This window comes from Aspergillus melleus, assembly GCF_016097325.1.
Source record: "Aspergillus melleus strain CBS 546.65 chromosome Unknown contig2, whole genome shotgun sequence".
Taxonomy (NCBI): Eukaryota; Fungi; Ascomycota; class Eurotiomycetes; order Eurotiales; family Aspergillaceae; genus Aspergillus; species Aspergillus melleus.
In genome coordinates this window covers 2,359,883-2,385,308 of record NW_025763371.1, presented here as the reverse complement: position 1 = coordinate 2,385,308, position 25,426 = coordinate 2,359,883, and the positions used below count along the sequence as shown (strand labels likewise).

Sequence of the window (25,426 nt, the reverse complement as noted above, 5' to 3'; positions counted from 1 at the left end):
TTGCACAATCCCCCAAAAACATATAAAAATAACCCTCTATCAGGCGAACTAGATCTTCTCGAGCAGCAGCTTCGCACCGCTGCTAGCAGGTCCCGCCTTCTTGTTATCCTTCCCGGAGTCCACGGCCTTCTGCAAAGCCTTCTTGTTCTTCTTCAGAGTCTTCAGCAACTCGTCCTTCTTTTCGAACTCGTCCGACTCCGCCAGAGCCACAACAACGAAGGTGTTGGATCCGGTGGCCCACGCCATGATGTCATCTCCGATCTGCTCATATAGGAGCCCGTGGAAGTTCAAGGCGGGCTGCACCTTCTCCACTGCCTTCTCAGCGGGGTTAAATCGTCCACCCTGGACGAGAGACTTGAGCAACCGGCCCACGAACGGCAAGTCCTTGGTGTCGGCTCTGGACTTGGCGGCGGCGGCAACGGCGGACAAAGCAGCACTCTTGTCTCCGTCCGCATCGAACAGGACCTCCGAGATGAACTGGCAGCCAAAGCTGGTCTCGAGCAACGTGTCTGCACGCGCAGCAATGAGCTCGAGGACATTGGGAGATGCAGCCTTGATCAGCTCCTGGCGTCGCACTGCGGGGTCCTTTTTCGACGTCTCCTTGCGCACCTCGCGGATCTCTTTGAGAATCTCTTGGTCGATCTCAGGCAGAAGCCACTTAACCCGGTCTCCTGCAAACGGAAACAGCACTGGAATACGTGCCGTGAGGTCGGTCACCTGGAGGAGCAATTCCTCGATGCGCGCTTCCGCATCGGCGTTCTGGTTCAGAAGCTCGGGGAAGATCAGCTTAGCGGTAAGCTTGGTGTCATCGATCACTTCATATGCAGCCAAAAGGACCATGTGTCCGTGGAGATCGCCCGCCATGACCTTGATGGTGTCCCTGTAGAACCTGGTGAGTTGTTTCCGATCCTTAGCATTAGCGTAGGCCAAGGCCAGACACATCAACCGGGAACCAGATTTGGTGAAAGCCAGGTTCTTCACCAAGTCTCCTTCTTCTTCACCCTTGAGCAGCTCGAGGAATTCGGTAGCTTCCGAGCTACCGGGTTTCGTGTTCAAGAAGTACTGCAGCAGAGCATCGTGGAGCATCGTAAATCCAGTACTTTGCTTCTGGATAAGTTGGTTGATAAGTTCGTGGAGATAGTTCATGATAGGGCCTCTCTTCTCGGGGGATTCTTTCAAGATTTCGGAAAGTTCGGCGGAGGGCGACTTGTTCTCATCCCTGAAAACCACGAACTCCGCTCCGTACCACTCCCGAAGGAGAACTGCCTTCTGCTCCGGCGTCGCAACCATGCGGTAGATGTCGTCGAGAATCCAAGATCCTTCGGGGTGGCGGATGAGTCGCTTCACGTTGCCATAGAACTCAGGGATGATCATATCGCGGGTCTCGTTGTCGCCGTGGACAATCAACTTGCCGACCAAGAACTTGGCATATCGGCTCTGCGCCAAATCATTGTAGTGACCCTTCAGTTCCTTTGCGATCTGCTTCCGCTGCTCGGTATTCGCGTATTTCAGGGCGGTCTGGATAACTCGGACCGAGTCGTGCTTGAACACAAAGTCCTTAACCCGTCCAGTAATGATTCCGAAAAGCTCGGCGATAAGCTTCTTCCTCTCCTCCAGCGGAACGTGCGACTTGCGACGCAGACGCTCCCACAGCTGCTTCGAACGGAGAATGATATCGGCGTTGGGTCTGGCGGCCTTGCGCTCTTGCTGAAGGGCCTTTTGCTTGATGTGCGATTCGCGAGAGGAGTTGCCATCTAGATTTGGCGACGATTAGCTTCAAATCGACCTGCCAGACACGGTGTAGAGAGAAGGTTCAAACATACTCTTCGCAGGTTCTGCAGATTTCTTTTCCTCTTCCTCCTCACCCTCATCGCTATCCTCCTCGGCATCCTTCGCATCCTCCATACCAACATCTTCATCGTCCTGGAATCCACTCTCTCCTTCGATATCAGAGTCCGAAACATCGTCCAAGTCGAAATCATCATCTTCGTCCTCTTCCGACTCCTCGACCTTCTTCTTGGCCGGGGCCTTCTTGTCCTTCTTTCCAGGCTTGTCAGCCTTCTTGGACCCGGTCTTCGAGGCGGCCTTCTTCACCGGCGCAGACTTGTTGTCCTTCTTCGTCGAAACGGCCGTCTTCGTCTTCGTTCGTTTGCCGTTGCGCCCGTCGGCGGCGTCAACGGGACGTTTCACTCCGACCATGATGATAGGTCCTACTTTTTATCGGTCAAATAAGATGAAAAGGATAGGACGAGCGGAAGTGGAATTGTTCAAGCGGAGCAAATCTAGACAAATGCCGCCGGCTTGGATAATTTTCTGCGCCGATAAATTTATTGCCGCGGAATTAGTCTTTTTTTTTTTCCTTGAGGGCGGTCGGAGTGGAGTTTGCATTGTTTGCATGGCACTGATAAGCAAACGGGGCGATCTTCGTCGGAGGGTTTTCAAGATGCTTGCCAGAGAAATGGAAGATCATGTAATGCAGAATAGAAATAATAGAAAGCAAGAAGCAATCAGTTCTATAATTGAAACATAGCATTAAGTGCATTACAATCGATCGGTTCGTATACAGCAATGATGATCAGACTACAAATCATCCCAACAAACAACCCCAGGAACCAACCAAGTCGTAGGTAGAAGAAAGTCGGCAGGTCAGGTCGCATATCTCATTAATCGGCTCCGTTCAAACGCCCCGGTAAAGAAAAGGAAAAGTCCCCAGTCACAGTGTAGTGTCCTGAATCCGAGGGGATTTCGCGCTCAACCCTCGCGCACTTCTGCGGTCTCCGCGCCCGGCGGTGGGGTTTTCATGGCGCCAAGTTCTGAGCCTACGTTGCTCTGCCCTCGTTTCCTGCCGGGGATGTGAAAGCCCAGGTGAGAGGATTTGGAATTTGATGATGTTGTCTGCGAGTCGCTGGTGAGGTCGCCGAGTCGCGAAAAGATGCCCTTTTTCTTGGGTTTCGCCTCTTCGTCCTCGAGTCCCACGTCTTCGAACTCTTCCTCCATCGATTCGGGTTTCCTGTCGAAGCCGGAGTGTGTGCGGGAGGGCGAAGTCATACGGGAGAATCGAGAGTCGAGGGAGGTTCGAGAGGGCATTGCGTCGCTGTAGCTGACCGGGGAGCGGGCGGAGATGTCCTTGACAGTTAATGTGAGCAAGGGCTTGTTTTATTGTTCCCCGCGCAAGATGAGAGGCTGTTTCTGCAGGGATAAACTCACGAACGATCGTCGGTATGAATCGAATGATTCGCGGGATATAGAGAAGGGCTCATTTTCGTCCACTAAATCTCGGTGGTTCGAAGATTTCGAGGAGCCTGGGTATCGTCGCCAAAAACTCTGTTTCTCCGGGGGAGATGGCTGTTCATGGAATTTAGCCCATTTCGCGGGAATGATAGGGAACAGATAATGAGATTGAAGGGGTGAGCATTCAGTGCATCAATGCGAAAGGGGTTCTGAATACCGGAAGGTAGGCGCCATTGTCGTCGACAACTACGTTTCACGGCCAAGAGTCAGCGGGGTCGAACCGTTCGCGTTGTAGAAAACGAAAGCATACCACTTAGTTTATACTCGGGCGGCTCGTCTGAACTTTTCCTGATATTCACAGCGGTTGAACTGGGGTTTTCGGCAGATAAACGGTCATTGTTGAGGTTGGTATCGATCTCCCCGCCATTGGGCGCGGCGGACCTTTTGGCCAAGAAGTTGCGGAACGGGACCATGATGAAATAGCGAGGGAGGGCTGAATGCGCGAGAAAGAATCGGGCGTAGGGCTTCCGAGGCCAGCACGATGGGGGGAAGGGAAGAAGGGGGAACGAAAAACAGGCGAGCAACAATTCTAACGGGACTGGATCTAATAATGGGGATGGAGAACCGGGCAAGGACAGGAAGGGTGGCCAAATTGATTGACGGACTCTCAAACCTCACATGATCAGCGGTTCGGCGGGTACAAATTATGAGGTGAGGTAACTAGTGCTTGTGTCCGCTTTGATGTAAGGAAATATGACGATCTTAGTTGGATGATGGTCCCCTCGGCCACTTGGGCGCTGCAATTTCTCCGGCGCTGTAGGGTCGCCCCACCGGCCGTGGGGAAATTGTTGGTGTCTTTGTGTTGCTTTGTGCTTGAGTAGGTATGACGATGATCCCCTCGGCGTCTATTTCAATGTCTGGGACTGGTGGCATAGTGCCTGAATGTCATACAACACTCGTCGTGCTGGGCATCTGTTGAATCCACCTCTTATTATATGCAGGAACCGGATTTGGTGGAGTTTTGTATATCTTCTACATTTCTACCTTCTAAAGAACCAGTCTCTCTTGAGCCTTATCCTTTTTCTTTCATTAAGAATAACACTCGGCGACCGCGGGGAATATTGTGAGACCTCTCAATTCCCTCCTCTTCGTGTCGCTTCTGCGACCTGTTCATCAATTCCGTCACTTGTAGGGATGCTTGCCGAGGCTACTGATCGTTGGGAACGTGACTTGTGCTCTGGTTGTGTTGTCTACGCTCGGTGGTTAGTAATAATTAACTGAATGAGCGGAAGGATGCTCTGATCAATGCTGTGTTGTATTGGTTCGTTGATTGATGTAGGAACGAATGATGTCTTCTAGGGTGTTGCGCACCTGGGGGTGCTTTGATAGAGTAAGGCAATTAAATGCCAGCAGTTGTGGACGGGATTATATATCCTAGAGAATGTAACTACTGTTGAGGTTCCAGGGACCGGATGCACCACATTGCTCAGGATATGAATGAACGGATGCCCCAATTGACACTGAACCGATTAAACAATGTAAAAAGAATCGAGGTCTTTTACCATACTACTCGTCTGAAAGATGCCCCCAGAGGAACAAGCAAACAGTAAGATGCCTAACAGGGCATTTAAGTGCCTGCAACTAGGTACTACCTAGGATAGACAAGATGGGCACAAAACGTAGTTTTAATTAACAGTCGGGGCTGACAGGGTCGCACGTAGCCAGGAGAGTATAATCAAATTAGGAGAGTAAGCCTGGCAATATTTTAAAAGTGTTGTTTCTAACCGTGATATTATGACCAAGCAATGCAGATGAAGGAGAGAATTGGAAGGCAGAAACTGGTGGAACTGAGTACTGTTTGAAGCACTTATATTATGTTTGGGTCAAATAATAATAATCTGTTACGGATAGTCGAGTGGGAGATTAACCGCTAAGCCAGCAACCTTGCTTCGGCGTTCGCGCCAGCGGGAGAGGTGCCTGGTACGAATCCGGGGGTTGTCATTGTACTCGTGCAAGTAATTCACGATCGCTACAAGGCACTAAGCAATGGAGATGACCCTTGAGGGAAGCAATTCTGCAGAGACATCTTCACCCTAGGATGGCGTCACCAGATTACACCTACCCGTTACAGGGAAGTTGGCTGCTTGGTTGGACAACTGCTCATTTCTTCTTTTTGCTTCCCTGATCTTTTTTTCTTCATTTTTGTCAATCCTCTCTCGCCGCTTCTCTCTGGAATAGATTCATTCTCCACTTCTACCTATAATGTCTGGGACCCTCCTGGAGTATTCCAGATAGACTCTAGTCACTTTTCCGGTTGAAATTGGGATTGTTCTCTCTAAAGCTGTAGTATATCGCGATCAATGACTCCGATCGCCGAGAGCAACTGGGTGCCTGATCCCCAAGGCATAAAGTCTCTCCAGGCAACGAGGCTAACCCAGAGTCCTCATATCCGTTGGCCTCACTGCCTAGTCCACGTGATGTCGTGACGGCTCGACGCGTCCACAACAACATCACGAAGACTGTCTGGCGGGACTCGGATTGTAGTCATTTGCCACCTCAACAAATTTCTCTTCTGCTTTCTCCTCCATCTACGGACCCATCCCAGTCCCTTACGAGCTTTGAGAACTGACTGCGAACCCTTTCTCGATCAAAGGCAGTCAATCACCTGCATCTGAAAACTACCACCAACACGTGTTGCGCGTCGTGCTTGCTCCATCAACTTAAAATGACCGCCGATATGGACACCCAGAACGAATATGATGACAGCGGGCTTCCCGGCCCAGGTGCGCCGACACCACTCTCTGCTTTAGAGGTGAGAAATTCTCATGATAGTACGCGTATGAAGCGCATTGGATGCTGATCGATGGCGTGTCACACAGGGAGTGGCGGGGCTTACAGCCAGAGATATCAAACTGTTCGTTGAGGAAGGCTACCGGACGGTTGAATCGATCGCATATACGTATGTTGAGCTTTCATATTTCCTCGCTATCTATTGACAGGACCGATTTGGTTGACCCGGCTACAGACCAAAGAGGGTGCTAGAACAAATCAAGGGCATCTCCGAGCAGAAAGCCACAAAAGTCCTCGTTGAAGGTAAGCCGGCTATCACAGTCAACTTACGACTAGCTTGTGGATTCTTGTCAAATTGACTGATGATTAACGGTATTCTTGAACAGCCGCGAAACTTGTTCCAATGGGATTTACAACCGCCACGGAGATGCATGCCCGTCGAAGCGAACTAATCTCGATCACAACGGGTTCAAAACAACTGGATACTCTACTAGGGGGTGGTATCGAGACGGGCTCGATCACCGAAATCTTTGGCGAATTTAGAACCGGAAAAAGTCAAATATGTCACACGCTTGCGGTGACTTGCCAACTTCCCTTCGACATGGGTGGAGGCGAAGGTAAATGCCTTTACATCGATACAGAGGGAACCTTTCGACCGGTGCGACTGCTTGCTGTTGCCCAGCGTTTCGGTCTCGTCGGAGAAGAGGTCCTTGACAATGTGGCATATGCTCGCGCGTATAACTCCGATCATCAGCTACAGCTACTAAACCAAGCCTCGCAAATGATGTGCGAGACCCGGTTCTCGCTGCTGGTCGTCGATTCTGCAACGTCGCTCTACCGGACCGACTTCAATGGTCGGGGTGAATTGTCATCCCGCCAAACTCACCTGGCCAAATTCTTGCGGACCCTCCAGCGTTTAGCGGACGAATTTGGTATCGCAGTGGTCATAACCAACCAAGTTGTTGCGCAGGTGGACGGTGGCCCCAGCGCCATGTTCAATCCAGATCCCAAGAAACCCATTGGTGGTAATATCATCGCGCATGCCAGTACGACCCGACTCAGCTTGAAGAAGGGCCGAGGCGAGACCAGAGTCTGCAAGATCTACGACAGTCCTTGTCTCCCCGAAAGCGATTGCCTCTTCGCTATTAACGAGGATGGTATCGGGGACCCAAGCCCCAAGGACTTGGAAAACGAATGAGGTAGTCGTGTCTGTTTGACCGTTTAGCCATGATATGACGATTAAGACGTGTGCTTATTTAATTTTGCTTTCGAGTTAGTACATATTAGATAGTTTATTTATAATTCACCGCAAAGAGTATGGGACATGTCTTTTAGTGAGATGGTAACGGCAATAGTCATTACCTGAGTATCTTAGTACCCGGGTACAAATAGTAGTAAAACATGATTCATGAAGCATGAAAGAGTTGAAGGCGGACAGCCGCGTTGTTGAAGGTCCGTGCCAAGACCTTGTTTTTTCTGAGCGGAAAGAGCTGCTGCGGCTTCTTCACTACTGGATCATTTCCACTTCCACTTCCACCTCCACCTCCCCCTCGGGCAGCGACAACCCCATCCTTTTCCTCTGCGACTCCCGGCCATGGAGACCTGAGGTGACCGATACCTTCCAAGATCGTCCCAGGTGGTTTGTCGCAATTCCGACATGGCTAGAATTTACAAAGACACCCGAGTCGACCTCCGGCCGTACTCGCGGAACTCGGTCTTGACCATCCGCATCCCAACAGAAGCGAACACGCCAGGCCGCGCCAGATTCGCAACATCCCCCTTCACGAGACACGAAGAACCGATCGCGAAGGACGAAGACGAGTTTTCTAAGCGCTTCCTGACCACCCAGGGGTCTGTTTATTTCCGCAAGCGCAGCGTTTATCCTCGCACGTTCCTATGGAGAGTCATCGACGATGGCAAAGTCTTGGAGATTCAGTGTGTGGATTTGACAAAGGGCGGAATTGATAACCACGAATACAACGTGACTTTACGATTGGATTTCAAAGAAGAGATCATCCCGTCGGGGGTTGATTTCGCGGATTTGGAGGACCACGAAGTGCTCAGCGTGTTTGTTATTACAGCCTCCAACCAGCTACACACTTTGACTCTGCGCCCGGAGTTCTTTCGACGGACGGAAGCAATCGATGAAAACGTTTCGGACTGGTGCAAGTCCTGTGTCCCGGCACCCCTCACATTCTCTCACCCTCACCGACTACACGCTAGCAGCCCGCTGGAGCTGTTCATTTCCCTCGACAACGGTTCCCTTTTGCGCCTGACCAGGAAATCTAGCGATGATGGTAATACTGCATTCCAATCCCCCCAGCCTCCGCTTACAAAAACACGTCTATCTTACGTAGTTTGCTAACTCTTTATCCTTTCAAGGCTCGCACTGGACCCCATTGACGTTTGACGAAAGAACCTGGGGATCGTCAATTCGAGGCTTGGTCAGATGGCATGCGCAACCCTCGATAAAATACAACGGACGTAATCTCGACCCAAATCTCGCCAACGCGATTGCTACGACTTCCGATCAGACCTACGTTTTTGCGATCTGTTTAAACCACACCTTGAAGATATGGAACCTCGCCACGAACAAACTGGTCGCGACAAAGGATCTGCTTGGTCGCGAACTACCACAGTCTGATGCGACAACGTACTCGCTCAATCCGTCCGAATCATCTTTCATTCGAGTTTTCAACGTCGAGAGGGCATTGGATGGAGGCTACCGGTATTACCTCATCACATACTCGCCTTTCGAGGATGGCCGCTTCAAATTTTGGGCCATCAAAGGGGGGCTGACGACAGCCCTTGAAATTGAAGATCTCTTCCCCGATGCTTCGCTCAGGCCTCTGGACCCGGATACGTCAGGCAATATGTTCTGGACGATTGCGGATTTCCAGGTCAAGCCGGCGGAAGAAGGAAGGGGAATGGAGCTATGGGTCCTTTGGAGAAATAGCAGCCTCTACCAGCTCTACACACTGCACTTCAATTTTGAGAGCTTGACTACGGATTGGGATAACAACTGGGTATCGACAGTTATGGACACTCGCGGAGAAGAGCACCCGCCGCTACCGCCAGTGCCCTCCGATGTTGAGGACCCGACTGAAAAGTGGTTGAAGTTCCTTTTACACCCCAACAGGCTTTCACCTGAGGTGCTTGAAACCGCTTTGGCCATTTACCAGGAAGCTCTAAAGCCATTGTCTTCGCCTAGTGTGTTGAAGAAGGACACTCCTCTTTCTGAACGTCTCTGCTCCACAATCGCCGCCACCGTCTCTCTCCGCAAGTACGCCGACGACGAAATGGATTTCACGCGATACCGAAGTGATACAGACTCCAAGTGGCGTCAATTCTGGCAAATCGCGGACGATATCAATAGAAGAAGATTTGAACCGGTCACGCTTGCGTACGATTCCTATTATGAGATCCCGTGGCTGCTACTCTCAGGCGGTTGTGCGGTGATTAGAGAATGCAGCTCTACAGAACTACTTTTGCACAATTCAGGCCAGGAGCTACGCTCAGAAGGGCCCAAGATTGTGGACCGCTGGAGACACAGGAACCTGGGCACGGAAATCGGTGATTCGTTCGAGGAGGCATCTCATTTGATCCAAGTTGCTGCGGGATTCCGACGGAGGTTTCCCCCGGACCTTGAGGTGGCATGCTTAGGAGCTTTGGAAGCGGAGCTGTTTACGGAGCCCTCGTCATCCATACCCGATAGGATGGACGCCTTCCGCGATCGATGCGAATTCGGGGAACAGGTCTCTAACAAGATCTATGATGGCCTGGTTGGTGCTATGAACAAACGCCTAAACATCTTCAACCTAAGGAATGATGTGTTTTACACTATTATTGACACAATTCCGCTGGGCTTCCCCGGCAAGGATTCAGACCTTTTGGCTACACATTTCGGAGTCAAGGTCACCGTAAACGGTGTCCAGGAGGCTATCTTCTTCACGCGTCAAATACTCATTGATCTACTTGCCCTGGTTCTCTTCGTGGATGGCGAAGTAGAGCAGGAGGAAGGCTCAGATTTTGATGCCGTTGAACTGTTCGCCTCATTGATTACGTTACTGCGTGAATATGAGATGATGCTGTGGCTCAGCTCAAACTCCCGGAAGTGTGTTGACAGACCTGCTGGCAGCTCCGAAGACTTGACGCCATCGGCATATTCGTCGAAGGAATCACCATCAAAGGGAAGCAGCACAAGGGTGGCTACCATATTGGAGGACTTGTTTGCTGCCGATATCAAACCCCGCCAGACCATCGGCTTACCCCAGAGTTATACTTTGAGTCTCGGTATACGAGATGTTCTGTCGTGGGTCACGCGCCAGGGAGAGGTGGCCTATCCGAACGCACTGGTCTACATTCAGTGTGATCTCATTGCGAAGAACAACATTGAACTTGCTTGGGATTTCCTCCGCTTCCAAGCAAGTACATCTTGGGCGACCTACGTTAAAGGCCGCCTGTACGTGGCTATGTCTGAATTCGACATTGCAGCTTTGTATTTCCGGAAATCTGCATACCTGCTCTGTAAGTCTGGTCTGCTTTCTAGGTCTGGTACGGTCCTTGCGTTCTAACTTGTTGTGTAGCGTGCGGCAAACCACTGGGCAATTTGCACGAGATGTCGTCGACTCTTTTAGACATCGTCTCGGTAGACTGCTTTCACAACGGTCTACCGAAGTATTTCCAACACATCTTATCCATCTTTGAACAGGCTCGTTCGTTCTCCCATGTTGCGGACTTTGCCAGTCTTGCACTGCAGGCGTTGGCGAGCGAAGGATACTCGGAGCAGGATCCAGAATACATCAGCCTGCGAACGGATCTTCTTTCGCGCCTCTTCTATGCCTCTCTTCACAACTGTCAATTCGATCAGGCGTACTCCGCACTTGCCCGCTACAAGGACCTCACACTTCAAAAGTCTGCACTCAGCTCTTTAATCACGGGCATCTTGGCCGCCTCGGGATCTGGCACTGCCGGCCTTGACCAAATTCTTCACTTCCCCACTGCTCTTGTCCCCAATATCGCATCCTACGTGGACGAGGCCTTGGTCTCCCTTGCCCGGAAGCAGACGTCGTTTACCTCCTATCTGGATAGCGGGAACCAATGGGCCGACGGCACCCCTGACTACCAACGAATCCTACAGGCGTATCGTATTGCACGGGGTGACCATCGCGGCGCCGCCGAGATTGCCTACCGCAATGTTCAACGACTCCGGAACTCTCGAGATAGTTCGTCGGCTTTAGTTTTGGCTAAAGGCCGCACGGAGGATCTAGCAGCCGCAGCTGGAGAAGATGACCCCGAAAGTCAGGAGATAAGACACGAGCTTTTGTCGCTCATTAACCTGCTTGGCTGCGTCGACAAGGGCGAATCATACATCCTCATTGAGAAGGACGACCCCTCCCTATCTGCTGCCCCGTCGTATAGACGCCGGAGCCTACAGGCGGACGATGACGGAAACGTATTCATGGACGATGCCGAGGCTGGCTCGCCCACCCCTTACGGATCCAAGCGCAGGCTCAGCTCTAGTACCACGGCTATCAGACCTGCCAGTCGAAGAGGAAGCAAATCCTCCACCGCCGAGACCTCCGGCCCCCGACGTCGCGTCATAGTCACACTCGAGCACCTACGTCGCGAGTACCAAGGCGAGCTAGACCGAGTCAGTAGGATTGAACGAGGCGACTGGGAGTTTGGGGCTCTTGATTCCGATGAGGCTGATAATGATGATACGATGCTACTCTAGATATCTATCACAAGAGTTTGCCATATGAATGTGCTGTTTTCCCCTGTCGATTTGGTCTTTGATTAGAGTTCTTGGACTGCAACTGTATTCTAGGCTAGAAGTTTGCTTGACATTCTATTTTCACTGGCGGTGAAAAGAATCAAAAATTTGTGGGGGCTTTCTTTGTTTCGTCGTACGGTGCACACTAGGAGGATGGATGTGTTATTTCTTTTGTCTTGTTCTATTTCCTGCATGATCCGTTGGGGCGTAATAATCTGCATTCAATTCCGGAATACATACAACTTTTCAACTTTCCTGCATAGTACCATAGAGTCATAGACCACATATGTAGGTAGTAACCAGTCTCGAAGGTGAACTCCTCCCCGTAGTTGGCAACAACGTGAAAAGTGGGTCCCTATTCATCCCTAATCGGGTAACCACCTGGTCGTCGGACTTAAGCGGACTATACACCCCCCTCCAAATTCCTTCCTTCGTAATACCTAATAACTCCCTGTCAATCAATACGTATACGCGATGCGCGTAGTTACCTGATTCCTGGAATTATTGCTGCAGCTCGAAGTCCACAGCCCTAGGGTGGAGAAGACGAAGACGAAGACGAAGACAAAGACGAAGACAAAGACTAGGAGATAGGACTTTTTGGTTATCTCCGCCTGGACCGGGCTTATTTCCGGGGTTTGGGGGCTGGGGTCTTCCTTCTATGGAGTCCGTACAGTATGTACCTACCTATGGACGGGAGCATTGGCTGAAGGTAGATAGGTAGGAGGTGGTTACTTTTGGGGGAAGGGTTAAATAGCTGGTCTTCTCTCTTTCTCTCTCTCTATTATATCTTGTTTCCGCTTTTCACGGTTCTCATCCTTTGTCTTTTCTTCCCCCCTCTCTCTATATATATATCTCCGTTTGCTGGACGGATTCTATTACTGTGATAATGCCTTCGATCGCTGGAAAGGAGATCTCGTTGGATGGCCTGGGTCTTATGCGTGGGTTCTTATCCGTCCTTCTAATATACATTTGAATTCGCATATGTGTCCAGCTCTGGTATGACTGATGACGATGGCTGACATCGATACGATATATAATAGGAATCACCTGGCCGCGCCTCGTGGCACCCGAAGAACAGGTGCTGAAGACCCTCAAGACAGCACTCAACGCCGGCGCGAATGTCTGGAACGCGGCGGACTTCTACGGCACGCCGGAGTACAACTCGCTGCATCTCGTGAACCGCTATTTCAGCGTGTACCCGGAAGATGCGGATAAGGTGGTCTTGATGGTGAAGACCGGGATTGTGGATATGACGACTATGAAGTTGGATTGCTCGCGTGCGGGTCTCCGGGGGTTGTTGGAGAATGCGCTGCGCGTGCTGGATGGGAAGAAGAGCATTGATGTGTTTGGGCCGGCGAGGATTGATCCGGACGTGCCGGTTGAGGAGAGTGTCAAGGCGCTGGAGGAGATGAGGACCGAGGGTTCCATCGGGGGGATCCAGTTGAGTGAGGTCCGCGCGGAGACGATCCGCAGGGCGGCGAGTGTGGCGAAGATTGATATGGTGGAGGCAGAGGTCAATCTTTGGTCGCAGGAGGTGTTTGAGAATGGGGTTGCTGAGACGTGTGCGGAGCTGGGGATCGTTCTGGTCGCCCATACGCCGCTGGGGGCTGGGCTGTTGACGGGCAGTATCCAGAGTGCGGAGGATGTGCCGGGTCTATTTATCGAGCGAGGCTTCCCGCGGTTCTTGCCCGAGAATATTGCAAAGAATGTCCAGTCGGCCCAGGAGATCAAGAAATTGGCCCAGGAGAAGGGGTGCACTGCGGCTCAGCTGGCTTTGTCGTGGGTGAAATCGCACAATGGGAGGCCGGGGATGCCGGTGATTGTTCCTGTGGTGGGTGCGCGGTCTGAGGAAAGGGTTTTGGAGAATGTAAAGACCCAGAAGTTGAGCGATGATGATTTCAAGAAGATCGCATCGATCCTGGAAGAGTTCCCGGCTGTGGGAGAGCGATTCCCAGCTCGCGTGTCCAAACTTAATGAGTATTAGATAGACCTGAGTACTAGTTTTAGCACCCTCTCAACTCAACAATTCACACTGAGAAATCTTCTTTTCCAACTTTAAGCCACATTTCCCAGACATTTGATCGTCGATGGGTCTGCTGTTGTAATTCGGCTAGCAGTCTCTGATGTCCAGGTAACTGTCCCTGTTGTAAAGCCTGCATCCGTTCAAGAATGGACTGACGCATGTGGTCGGAGATGACGCCTACTACTTTGGTCACGTAGAGATGAAAAGATAGCGAGGCTACCTGCACACTGGAAAGGTCGGAAGTGAGCGCATGCTGAGAGTTGCTGTATGGAACCGAGTGGCAAATCTCTAGACTGAGCGCACTCGATGTGTGAGTCGATCGACGAAGTTTCTCCATGATTGAGGCCTCGTTGTCTGTGGCAGTTCTGAGAAGGTGTATGCATTGTTCGCGAATGACCTCAGCCAGCAAGATGCGGACCACGCGAATATTATTCCAGCCTTTTCTAGTGTTATGGTCCGCACAATGATCTTTCGTAGGCTTTGTAAGCTCTGGTGGTAAGAGACTCCGATTACTGGGGATGAAAAAACGCAAGTCTTGTGACAATCGATCGAGTTCTCCATCAAGAAATCCAGCTTGGAGTATAGCCTGTTCATGGGAAAGGCCGGCTCGGATGAGATTTTGGAGATGCGCATACTGTAGCAGAACTTCCGAGAACCTCCACCTGGAAGACGAAGGATCAATACTTCGAAGCGCCCTCCGTCTCAATGAAAAGAGAGAGGGCGGGATCTCAGACTCATTCGCAAGGCAGTTGAGGGTGACCAGTTCACTTAGCTGTAGGAGCATCGTGATGCCTACTTTGCTACCAAACTGACTGTCATCCCTCAAGAACATCAGCCCCAAAGCCCCTTTCAAATGACCATCTGAGTAAAGTGGCTGCTCCTCTTCTCGGAAATGGGAGAACTTCTCTAAAGCGCTCAATAGCATCAAAGAGAACAAAGTGGTGTCTGTTCTCGCCTGTTCAGGTGACTGAATTGCTTTTCTAGCGAGGGTGAGTGCTAGCCCGTAATTGATACGAGCTTGATAAAGAGCTGCATCAGACGCATACGACGACGAGAAAAAGGCCAAAAATGTGGTACGCACGACGGTGGCTAACAGGGAAGAAGTATCAAGCTTCGGCGAGTAGAAGACCTGCATGAAGGAGAACAGGCTGGCGGCTGACGAATCAGCAATATATTGTGATACGTAGAGCATTTTGGCACGAACTTCCACCGTGGGAAAAAGATTAGTGAAAAGAGGACTGGGACAAGATGAATGTCGGACAGCGTGCTTTTGACGAGCTCGCTCAATTGTTGAACGAGTTTCATCGTGGATCATGAGTTTGGTGGAATTGGCGTATCCCGAGCATGGGATACGCGCTCGGGAGCATTGAGAGCATCCATCTTTCTTCTTATCGCACTGAAACCCAGGGTCAGCGACGTTATATGAGGATTCAACTGGGCGAAGATACTTTTATGTCTCGTCTTCGGCATTCGCGACAAGACTTGCTGGGTTTTCCGCGGTAGACCATGGTGGAGTGGAGGTGAACAAGTCAAGTCGCCGGGCGCTGCGGGAATCGATGGAAGACGACCAACCGGTGCCTGGTTTTTCAGGCCTGAACAGGGGCCCACTCGATTCCCCTTGTATGCGGTAGGGGCGTATCGAATACGGAAGTATGTCAATGTTTTTAAATGAGATTAAAGGTCTGATATAAAGTAGTATGTGCATGCGCCTGAAACATATATACTCCCTAGCCTCCCAACCTTGGAAGGGCTTTGGCCCCGAATATAACTCTACACAAAAGCAATCAAACAAAGAGAGATAGGGAATCAAACTAGATCCAAAAAAACCGCGAGTATGGAAAGCAAAGAAGACGTTTATTTTGAGCGTATGGCGTGTCGTATATATAGCTTACTCCGACTCTTCCAGCACCGATTTTGCATACAGACTGCTGAAGTGAGAGTCTGAAGCAAGGAGATTGTGAGGATTTCCTGACTCAATTATACGGCCAGAATCAAGCACGATGACTCTGTCATAGTCGAGAATCGTCTCAAGCTTATGGGCAACTGTGACGATGGTGTGCTTGGCGAACTTTTCTCGGATGATACGTTGCATTATCTCGTCGGTTCTAGTATCGACACTAGACGGAAAGTGGTAAGAAAATGAACTATATCAAAAAACTCCACATAGAACATACCTGCTAGTAGCCTCATCGAGAACAAGAATGTTGCCTGATCGTAGAATTGCCCGAGCCAGGCAGAAGAGCTGTTTCTGCCCTTGGGATAGGAAGAGTTCATCGATGTCCGTATCAAGACCCCCCTTTTCTTGAACTTTTGTAGAGAGCTGGACGGTCTTGAGAGCTGCCAATACGGAATGGTCAGAACAGTGACCAGTTGGGTCAATGTTTTTCCTGACACTCCCTTGGATTAACAATGGGCTTTGGGAAACGCCGTTTATGCGGGAGCGGATTTCTTGACGGGGTATTTGAGATATGTCGATTCCATCAATCAGGATGCTCCCAGACGTAATATCAACCATGCGGAAGATGCTCATGATGAGAGAAGTTTTGCCACTATAGCCAATGAGTTAGCTTCTCCCCGGACTGAGAATGTGAAAAGAAGGTACCAACCTGCCAGTTCTCCCGCAAATTGCAACTTTTTCTCCTGCCTGTATAGCAATTGAAATGTTGTTGAGCACTGGCTCGGAAGCCCTAAATGCAAACCACTTGTCAGTAAGTCGCTCGAGTGTTCACATGAATATACATACCTATACTCTGCAGAAACATTCTCGAAAGATATTTCACCTCTCGATGGCCATTCTGGAGGTACAGTCCCTTTCTCATCGGGTTGATCCTCCGAAGCCACATTTTCACTGAACGACTTCACGCGTAGTATTGAACCAATGTGAGTTTCAAGATTTGTCCAGAAGGTCACAAGCAATTTAATGCTTTGGCTGAACAGGATGACGTTGAGCAGAGCGACTCCGACATAGCCGGCGCCAATTGATCCTCTTAATGTCACGACTAAAATAATCAGGACAGCCGCAATTCCAGCAACGACCATGTCTAACGTCAATGTAAGCCACCTTTGGATGGCATAGAGGAAATAGAAGGGCCTCTGAGAGTAGTCAAGGAGCCTATGGTTCTTATCTTGTAATGCTTGCTGCCACCCAAAAGCCCTTACGGTGGTTAGACCTGCGAGGCAGTCGGTGAAATGAGCGTATAGAGGAGCCTTTGCTTCAAGATCCAAGAACCGCAACTGCCGCGAGGTGCGAAGGTAAACTTTCTGTATGCTGTAAATTATGAAGATAACCAGCGGGAACGAAATGGCCGCATATTTAGAGGCGATTCCCATGAAAACCATCTGGCACAAGCAAAGGACGAAGGCTAGCAACATTGATCAGTTTATGAGAACCAGGGCTGATGCCCAACAGGGCGATATATTGAAAAGATAACTTACTGACGAATGTGTTTATGGCGGCAACTGGAAGCTCCATGTCTATAAGTTGTAGGTCCTGGCTGAATCTGTTGAGAATAGCTCCGGTGTCCGTACTCGAAAAGAATAGCATAGGCGCGCTTCAAAATCATCAGTAATTCTCGTTATATCGTTAAGCCTTGGAAAGTACTCACCTAAGAACTTTGCTCAAGAGCTGGCGGTGAAACTTCTCGCCTGACTTTGGCACCATGCTGATGATCATCTGCCTAAAGTTGGACATACGATTAGCATTGAGTTCAATCGTTAGCTTGAATGATATATTATGTACAGACCAGCAGCCTATCATGAGAGAGATCATGCCGAGGACACCGAGCATTGCATGTATTCCAATATAGTATCCTGTTTGCGTGCCGGGATCTGTCTCATTCGACCGAGCCCACCATTTTACCCAAATGCCTTTGATTGAAGTCAGACATTCTGAACAACGCGTAAAATGAGTAAGATGGAGTTGATACTTACTTGGGAATGAGATGCAAAACACAAATCCCGTTATTGCTATAGTGAAAACCATCGTCGGTAGCCAGCCGATAGACCGAACATAGTAAAGGTAGATTGAAACGTCACCTTCGCTTCCGAAGTTATCAATAACATGCCCTATGTCTTTTTCATTCAGATCAACTGGAGCCTTTGAGATTTCCAGTTCGGGGAGACGTTTTGCCTTGAAATTCCAGTCAGGTGCCCCTAATGCAAAGCTGGAGACGTATCCTCCGGCGGAGTCAAGGGCTTTGAAGCCTCCTTGCTCTGTGATTCGGCCTTCTAGATCAAGCACCACGATGTGGTCAGCGTATGGGATTCGTTTTACTGCAAGAGATCCAGTCAGCTTGAGACCACAAAATACAACTCGCGACCGGACCGAAACTGACCAGAGGAAGAAGCAAATATAACAGTGGAGCCTATCGAGCGGAGCAGGCCATGTGTTCCAATTAGGTGATGGAAGACATGATCCTCAGTTGTTGCATCCAAGCTGCTTAGAACGTCATCAAGAATAACAATATCTTTCCTGGCGTACACTGCTCTTGCGAGTGCCTAGAGAGTCTGCTATTAGCCGAGACACGGTAATCGTAAATCAACAGGCGATACACACAATGCGTTGACTCTGCCCCCCACTCAGGGCAATACCTTTGCTGCCAATAACTGTCTGGTCGCCTCTTGGGAGCTGCCGGAAGTCTTCGACGAGGGCGCATGCAGTTATCACGGAACTGTACCACTTTTCATCATAGCATGACATTGCTATAATGCTGTCCTTGATAGTTGCATTCATGTGCCAGGGGACTTGATCACAATATGCAACACTCTGGGATGATAGGACAAGGCTCCCGCCGAGACATGGTGTCTCTCCAAGAATAGCTTTGAGCAGCGTTGATTTTCCACAGCCGGATGGCCCGACAATGATAGAAAAGGATTCCCGAGGAATGTTAATAGTCAAATCATTGAGAAGAGGATCTTTCTCCATATCCCATCCAAAGTTTGCGCTCTTGATTGTGATAATCTCGTGGGGCAAGGCCAGAGACACGCCCTTAAACGACTGTGATGAGCTCGACTCGTCTGTGGACAATTCCGAATCCCCAACCAACCCCAAGATCTTCGGCTCATGAAGAACGTCGATCGGGAGTGGCGTTAGTCCGCACCTGGAATCCACATGGCTTTCCATTTGAAGGAATTCTTGAATTCTCCTGAAAGACCCGACCGAGCCAACGAATGTCATCAGCGCCATTACAAGAGATAGTAGCGGATCTGAAAGGAGGGCGAAAAGCGATAGCGAAGTGTATGCATTTGAAGTGTTGAGAGCCGCATCATTCCCCCTACTATGCGATATGCCGACAAACGCGCCAAATGTAAAGATCGGCGCAAAAATGCGTGTCATCCAAGCTGTGTAACTTGTCAGTTTACTGGAAATCAATATTAAGTGCTTACTGTCTCACCAAAGGCCAGGTTCCAGACCAGGATCCTTCGGAAACTTTTGGATATTTTAAGCTCCTCCAGACGCAAGCCATGAACATGGGTCATGAAGAAGTGGCTGAGTCCAAGCAGCTTTATCCCTTTCATCGAAGCAAGCATCGACCCTGTTGAGGAGATACGTCTCTCGATAGCCTCAAGCCACATGGCCTGCCTCGAAACAACAAGAGAAAGTGAGATTAAAGATCCAACGAGCGCCACTTAATGAAGAAGCTCTTTGTTAGCGCCATGAGAAACAAATCAGGAGAGAGAATGACATTGAAGGGGAGGTCAATGCGAAGAAAGACCAGGATACCCTCGACACTGGGATGACATCCAAGCTTACCAAGTGAGACAGCGACCGGAACAACACAGGAAACTCCTAACTCCCGCTCAAGGAGAAAAATTGCCAAAGCTATCTCTAGAGTATTCCCCCAAATATCGTGTATTGTTTGCCAGCCCTGAACGATTCTCTCGATGTCCGCACTCATTAACGTGAGAGATGCCGCAGGATCGGCATCCTTCACGCTCAGAGTACCTGATTTCTTATAGACCATAGAGACAACCCCTCCTCTTACCATTGTAATGACACGATACGTCAAATGCTGGTATTGTCCCATGGATACCTTGATCATTGGTCAGAGAACGCTTGCACCAGGATGAAAAAGAAATGCCTGTTACACCTACCGCCATTCCCGTGTACACGAGGATGTAAGCACCAATCAACCCGTACCCGACGTTGGTAGATTTACTCGTGTCTGGTTCTGAAGTGAAGGAAAGCGATCGATGCAACAGCAGAGGTTGACAAACGTTTAGCGCGACGAGACAAGCCCGTGGGACTATGGCTGCGAGCAATTGCCACGAGAAAGTTCTGAAAATCGTAAAAAGCAATGCATTGTCACCTGGGTTTCCAACTGGATCTTGTAAGTTTGGGTGTCGATGGTAGGAATTGGTAATCATCGGGCCAGTTACCTTGGTTCCAATTGATTTCCAGAGCATCCTGGAGTCGTTGCGAGCCCAGGGCCTTGTCGAGTGCAAAAAGATCTTCCACGGCTAGCTTCTTGGAAAAGCCCTGCATGAACAAAGGATTTAACCACAGGAAGAAGGCGCGATTCAAAAACCCAGCAGTGGCTTCGGGCGAATAGTCCCTGTAGTCTTCCTTGAGAAGGCGTCGTTTCTCCAGCGTCTCAAGAAGGAGGAGAAGAAGTTTGACCCCAGTAGCCACAGAAGTGACAATGGCAATGGTTCTTCCGGATCCTCCTATGTCTCGAAGCCATAATGTTCGTGTCTTCGCGACATCGAATAGAAGCGTAAAGAAAAGATAGACGTTGAGAAGAAAAGAGGGTCTAGCGGAGCGATTGTGTTCGGAGTAGGAGAGGATGCCCAAGAAGATCACCCCCACCGCGGTCACGGTATTCGTCGCAATGGAGGCGCGCGTCCGTACCGCCGAAGGGAGAGACCACAGTGCAACAAGAGCGAAATGAATCGCCCCTAGGATAATCCATGTGAACTTCAAGATGAACGGTTCACGTCAGCACGGCGTGAGAGGTTGAGAATTAATGCCATTGTTCGAACGGAGAATTGTACATACAATTTTGAACCATAAAACCCACGACCCTGTTACTTTGCGCGGCTTTTGAGATAAGAACCACAGACGAAACGGGCTGGCTATCAACAGTATTCCTAAAGGCAGCACCTCTAAGATGATTTCCTCGAAGAGCAGAGGAAAATCAAAGTCCCCCCGACAACCCAGAACAGGGACGCGAAGAGAATTGTCCGCTTGCTGGCATGGCAGGGACAGTCGACGCGCCTCCATGGTTGCTGCGCTATGAGCTCTATCTACAAGTGGATGATTGCCATGGGTAGGTTTAAATGTTATAGTGACCCGACTGTCTATTTTGGTTCTCGCCCAAGTTTGATTGAAGGGAAGGGCTAGACTGCAGACGATCTGTTGATTTGCCTTCAATTATTTCACGTCGAATGACGCCTCGTAGATGGGCTCATCGTATACTCCGAAGCCAGCCTGGTATACCTGATGATCGCAGGGAAATTTTGATCCGATTTTTCGTTTGTACTATTTTAGGCTTCTCTTCTTGTCCTATTATGTGTTAGGACGCGACTTTCCCTGATCACATTCTTAGCATTCTTTTCTTTTCTTTTCGTTTTGATTTAGTAATATTTTTTAATTTTTTTTTTACTAACTAAATTCTTCCCTCACGTTTGGCACCAGCTGATTCCTCAAGGCGAATCCCGTATAGCGGGATTGACCAAGGCACATTCGAAGCGATATACGCCGTAAATCTTGCACCAAGATCTTCACCAGCCTGATTTGGAGCCTAACCCCAGGGAACGGAACAGAGGGTCGCCACGATATGTTACTGAAGATCCCTACAGATTACATGGGCTAGAGCTCGGCTACGGCGTGTGATGATTTGACCTGTTCCAGAGCTACTGCGCTACTGCGTCTTGCTGAAGGGAACCGACTAGGTCGGGTATATCTCCGGTTTGTTATAGGGGGCGAGACTTGAATGAGGTCCCAGGATCAGAAAATTTCCTCGCAGACGTCAAGAGAGGCGACGACGGGAGCAAGTCAGCTGCCAGAAGTCGAATCCACCATGGACGGTCCATCTGGCTGCGCCTTCTTGTAACGGCGGGTTTTTCTTTTGCTAGCAGTGAAATGGGCTTCCCAATTGAGTAGGAAACATCTCCGGTCTCCACTGCCACGAACCGTTTCAAAAGTACGGAGTATGGAGCACTCAGCATGAACTGGCCCGACGCTTACGCATCCAAGAGGCTAGATAATAAATTATGGCGCACAAACTTACACCGTATGCGCGCCTTGTTTGCATTCCCGACGTGCACAAATACGGTGGTCTACATATTGGTCCCATACAGTACATGCTGACCCCGTTTGTTTGGACCTACACGAGGAAATCTCTGATCTCAGCAATCCTTTCCAACTTCCTAAGAGATAATGGGAAAGCGACGCAGACTGTAAGCGGGGACGGGGATGAAACGGGACCCCGAAAAAGCAAGAACATTAAATGCTAAAGAAAACTAGAACTGACATCAGACAGCTCGCTTCTATAGTATTCCAAATATCTCCGACTGGCACCCTTCAATTCGTCCCGTGGCAGCTCGAGCCGGATATGCATCCCTATCCCAATCATCGACCGATTTCCCGATCGGGCCACGAGGGTGTCTAAAGGGAGTGCCACATCAGCCGCAAGAAGGTTGGCCAGGGAGAATTGTCAGCCAGGGCAAGAACATTCTCCCAGAACTAGATCTCTGCTGGATTGCGGGATGCAGATTTACTACCCAATCCCCCTTGGTGGCGAAAAGCCATCTTCGTCCCTCCACGAATGAAAGTACGGTGGCATACGGGGAATGATAGGAGATGTGCAGTCATCACGTTCCCACGCAAAACGATCATTGGGCCAAGCCCGTTAGGACTTGAAAATGATTGACGAAGGACTCCGTACCCTCCGTTGCAAGTCCGGAGGGTACCGTCGGGGTTGAACTTGAACGGGGGCTAGAGGTGAACGGAACGGGCATAAACAGCACTAGTGATTGGCAGCGGATAGACAGGACCTACACTTTGTAATTGAATCCTTAAACACTTCAACTAGTTTGTGAATAGCATCCTCTACATTAGCTTCTATTCCGTAGGTTGAAAGATATACCATCATGGTACTCCGTACTGAGCAACTTGTGCTGAGTACCGTAGATACTGTACCTACGGAGTGCCCCTAGTCCGTAGTTACCTACCTAGCTCAGTAGTTAGGGGATAAATAAGAATGAGTACCCTAAATGCGACCGATTAGCTTAGAACGGCAGTAGACCAAGATCCCGTCCATCAGATCCCGAAGTCTAGGGGAAGACTAGTGAGCTTTCCGTAATGATTAGTGATTACTATTAGTCCAGAATTCGTGTGAGTGAAGCAAAGAACAACACTAAATCGTGGTGGATGGTGGGCATGGGCGAGCTAGGGGATTCCTGAATCCTGCGTCGATGCACTAGAGGATCTGGATGGACCAGCGGGTGGGGATGCCTTGGTGCCTTGGCTGACGGAAACCGGCCTCCCGCCCCACAACTAAACCGGATGACAGCATCTGCCCGGACGATCATAGGTGGATGATACAGCCGCCCGTGGTTTCATTGGTGAACTGGGGGTCAGTGGCTGTTTGAGCTTTACCAGAAAAGGCTAGTGCCATCAAAACAGGGCCGGGACGCGCTTACCCTTTTCCACTCTGCCATGTTTACTCTTAGGACTAGGAGTAGTTACTGGTACGTACCTACCAGCTTGCTAGCAGGGTAACTGGACCGGCTTACCTAGTCGAGTCCTTGGGCAAGACAGGGCAAGACAGCACAGGACAGGCCAGGCCACGAGCCCAGCACAGCACAAATGTGGGCCTCACAAACCAAACTATCTCTGCTTTGGCGGCAGGCGCAGCGTGAAAATTTTTTCCTTGTCATGTTCTATATTTTCTTTTTTCTCCAGTCTCCAGTCTCCAGTTTCCGTTTTCTATCGTCTCGCATCGGTCTGACAGTTGGCATTCAGCTCCGATCTGATGACGGTGCGCAACGTGACATCAATGGGCCGATCCAATGACATCGCTACGATCTGGTTTGGATCGATTGCCCGATTTTGGCTTTCGATTTTCTCTTCTAACATTGACTTTCTCAATTTCTTCCCCCTATTCTCCGGAAAGTTTGAAGATCATTAATCGGTTTGGAGATCCGGTGCGGGAGTTAAGAAGCCGGGTGGGGCGCAATTTATCCTACAGACAAACGGTAGAGCTATATTGGGAAGCATCGTTCGATGGAGGGAATCTCCACGAACTTTGAGTGCGAAAAGCAAATAAAATTCAACGGACAAATGACAGGAAAGTTGGAAACTGCTCGATTATGCACACCATTCGCTAGCGGTCGTAGCCTAAGTGTCTAACCGAGCGGGTTTTCTCTAGTGCCGCACCCCCTTGCATTTAATTAATTTGTTGCCGGTTAACTTTCGAAATTGATGCTTGTCTAGGTCAATTGCATCCAATCCCAGACAGGTGTGACCTCTCGATAGAGCGGTTGCGGTTAAAATGGATAGAGAGGGAAATAAAAAAGAAAAGTCATAAAATACGTTATGGATTTGACAGATGAGAAAAATTCCGACCACATTCTCGGGTAGTCGGCTGTACTGTAACTGTCCATATCATATTCGAAATCACCGGATCAAGGGAAGAAAAAATTCCCCGGCGTAGGGCCGAGATTTCCACCCTTGTATGTACCTATATCCGTGCCTGTATGCAGTGTACTCCGTATATGCACGTCGGTGGGCTCCAAGGGGAGAAAAACTTCCTCACGACGGACTACAGCGTCTGACTTCTCAACAGAGAGTTCAATGTTTACGCTGGATCAAAAACAAAAAATCCTTCGCTGTACTTGGCTTACAGCAATGAACAAATATATCGTGTACTGCGTTTAATCAGTACGGTTTGCGGGTACTATGGCGTTCTATTTACTTGGCTTATTGTATTTGTTTATTTTTTTGTTTGTGATATTCAATATTATGTATTATGTATCTGTTTCCAGAGGGCTGCATAATTTGACTAGCAAGGGGAGGAGGCATAGAAGCCAGCCAGCCCTTCGATAGACTCCTGTGGCGTCGCTGCAGAAAAGAGCGTGCATACTCTGTACAACATGGATGGATGTTTTCCACCCTCATGCTCTTTGTCAACGCTTTGATCATGTCAAGGAGCGACTTACCGCCGAGTGTACTCCGTACACCGCAGGTAGGTACCTACCTGCATGCAAATGTACCGGTATCTACTCCGTACTCTCAGATGAACGAACAAACTGACAAGGTTCGCATACTCAGTAGTTGACCAACTAAGGTGCGCCATGCCAGCAGAAAATTGCGATACTTTCTCGTACACGCCGATAGTATGCCGATAGTCCATCATGCTCCCGCCAACGTCCAAGCCTTTCAGTCGTTAGTGCTCGGCCACCAGGAGTAGGTTTGCTGAGTTGCTCGGGGATTGTGGAGGCACTAAGACTCCGTCGACTAGCCGACACATCCCGGATCTACCATCGTAGCATAACCAGTGTAGCACTTTAGCCCCAATAACGGATCATCCTCAGATCCTGTAACTCTGGCCTGGTCATCCCAATTTCTACTCCGGTCGGCCACCGCGAAGAATCCGTCGATG

The 25,426-nt window shown here is 49.8% G+C and overlaps 8 protein-coding genes across 10 annotated transcripts; 4 read left to right on the top strand and 4 right to left on the bottom strand.

The window, feature by feature from the left end:
* Positions 1 to 48: 48 nt before the first annotated feature.
* Positions 49 to 2,199, bottom strand: puf6 (uncharacterized protein; the record flags this gene model as incomplete). Its single annotated transcript, XM_046085275.1, has 2 exons — positions 49 to 1,754; positions 1,824 to 2,199. 2 exons carry the CDS (start codon positions 2,197 to 2,199, stop codon positions 49 to 51), a joined length of 2,082 nt encoding a protein of 693 aa, XP_045941238.1.
* Positions 2,200 to 2,751: 552 nt separating this feature from the next.
* Positions 2,752 to 3,704, bottom strand: LDX57_003617 (uncharacterized protein; the record flags this gene model as incomplete). Its single annotated transcript, XM_046085274.1, has 4 exons — positions 2,752 to 3,126; positions 3,208 to 3,345; positions 3,449 to 3,477; positions 3,542 to 3,704. 4 exons carry the CDS (start codon positions 3,702 to 3,704, stop codon positions 2,752 to 2,754), a joined length of 705 nt encoding a protein of 234 aa, XP_045941237.1.
* A 1,974-nt stretch (positions 3,705 to 5,678) lies between these two features.
* On the top strand, positions 5,679 to 7,432 carry rhp51 (recombinase RAD51). The gene is made up of 4 exons (XM_046085273.1): positions 5,679 to 6,043; positions 6,111 to 6,190; positions 6,257 to 6,324; positions 6,408 to 7,432. Exons 1-4 carry the CDS (start codon positions 5,957 to 5,959, stop codon positions 7,217 to 7,219), a joined length of 1,047 nt encoding a protein of 348 aa, XP_045941236.1. The 5' UTR covers positions 5,679 to 5,956; the 3' UTR covers positions 7,220 to 7,432.
* Positions 7,433 to 7,560: 128 nt separating this feature from the next.
* On the top strand, positions 7,561 to 12,047 carry LDX57_003615 (nucleoporin Nup120/160). 2 transcript variants are annotated; one of them, XM_046085271.1, is made up of 3 exons: positions 7,561 to 8,318; positions 8,404 to 10,548; positions 10,608 to 12,047. In XM_046085271.1, the coding sequence occupies exons 1-3, from the start codon at positions 7,679 to 7,681 to the stop codon at positions 11,756 to 11,758; spliced, it is 3,936 nt and encodes a 1,311-aa protein (XP_045941234.1). In that variant the 5' UTR covers positions 7,561 to 7,678; the 3' UTR covers positions 11,759 to 12,047. The 2 variants fall into 2 exon arrangements, with proteins under 2 accessions (XP_045941234.1, XP_045941235.1); XM_046085272.1 differs by having other exon boundaries at positions 8,404 to 12,047.
* Positions 12,048 to 12,683: 636 nt separating this feature from the next.
* On the top strand, positions 12,684 to 13,781 carry LDX57_003614 (aldo/keto reductase family protein; the record flags this gene model as incomplete). Its single annotated transcript, XM_046085270.1, has 2 exons — positions 12,684 to 12,735; positions 12,838 to 13,781. The coding sequence occupies 2 exons, from the start codon at positions 12,684 to 12,686 to the stop codon at positions 13,779 to 13,781; spliced, it is 996 nt and encodes a 331-aa protein (XP_045941233.1).
* Positions 13,782 to 13,824: 43 nt separating this feature from the next.
* On the bottom strand, positions 13,825 to 15,012 carry LDX57_003613 (uncharacterized protein; the record flags this gene model as incomplete). The annotated part of the gene is made up of 1 exon (XM_046085269.1): positions 13,825 to 15,012. One exon carries the CDS (start codon positions 15,010 to 15,012, stop codon positions 13,825 to 13,827), a length of 1,188 nt encoding a protein of 395 aa, XP_045941232.1.
* Positions 15,013 to 15,487: 475 nt separating this feature from the next.
* On the bottom strand, positions 15,488 to 21,042 carry abcB (putative ABC multidrug transporter; the record flags this gene model as incomplete). The annotated part of the gene is made up of 14 exons (XM_046085268.1): positions 15,488 to 15,937; positions 15,995 to 16,369; positions 16,427 to 16,507; positions 16,564 to 17,182; positions 17,256 to 17,371; positions 17,426 to 17,687; positions 17,751 to 18,092; positions 18,155 to 18,317; positions 18,376 to 19,160; positions 19,214 to 19,447; positions 19,573 to 19,852; positions 19,914 to 20,140; positions 20,199 to 20,736; positions 20,818 to 21,042. 14 exons carry the CDS (start codon positions 21,040 to 21,042, stop codon positions 15,709 to 15,711), a joined length of 4,476 nt encoding a protein of 1,491 aa, XP_045941231.1. The 3' UTR covers positions 15,488 to 15,708.
* A 787-nt stretch (positions 21,043 to 21,829) lies between these two features.
* LDX57_003611 (uncharacterized protein) lies at positions 21,830 to 22,860 on the top strand. Of its 2 annotated transcripts, XM_046085266.1 has the most exons (3): positions 21,830 to 21,964; positions 22,018 to 22,220; positions 22,304 to 22,860. In XM_046085266.1, the coding sequence occupies exons 2-3, from the start codon at positions 22,035 to 22,037 to the stop codon at positions 22,430 to 22,432; spliced, it is 315 nt and encodes a 104-aa protein (XP_045941229.1). In that variant the 5' UTR covers positions 21,830 to 21,964; positions 22,018 to 22,034; the 3' UTR covers positions 22,433 to 22,860. The 2 variants fall into 2 exon arrangements, with proteins under 2 accessions (XP_045941229.1, XP_045941230.1); XM_046085267.1 differs by having other exon boundaries at positions 22,018 to 22,860.
* Positions 22,861 to 25,426: the final 2,566 nt, after the last annotated feature.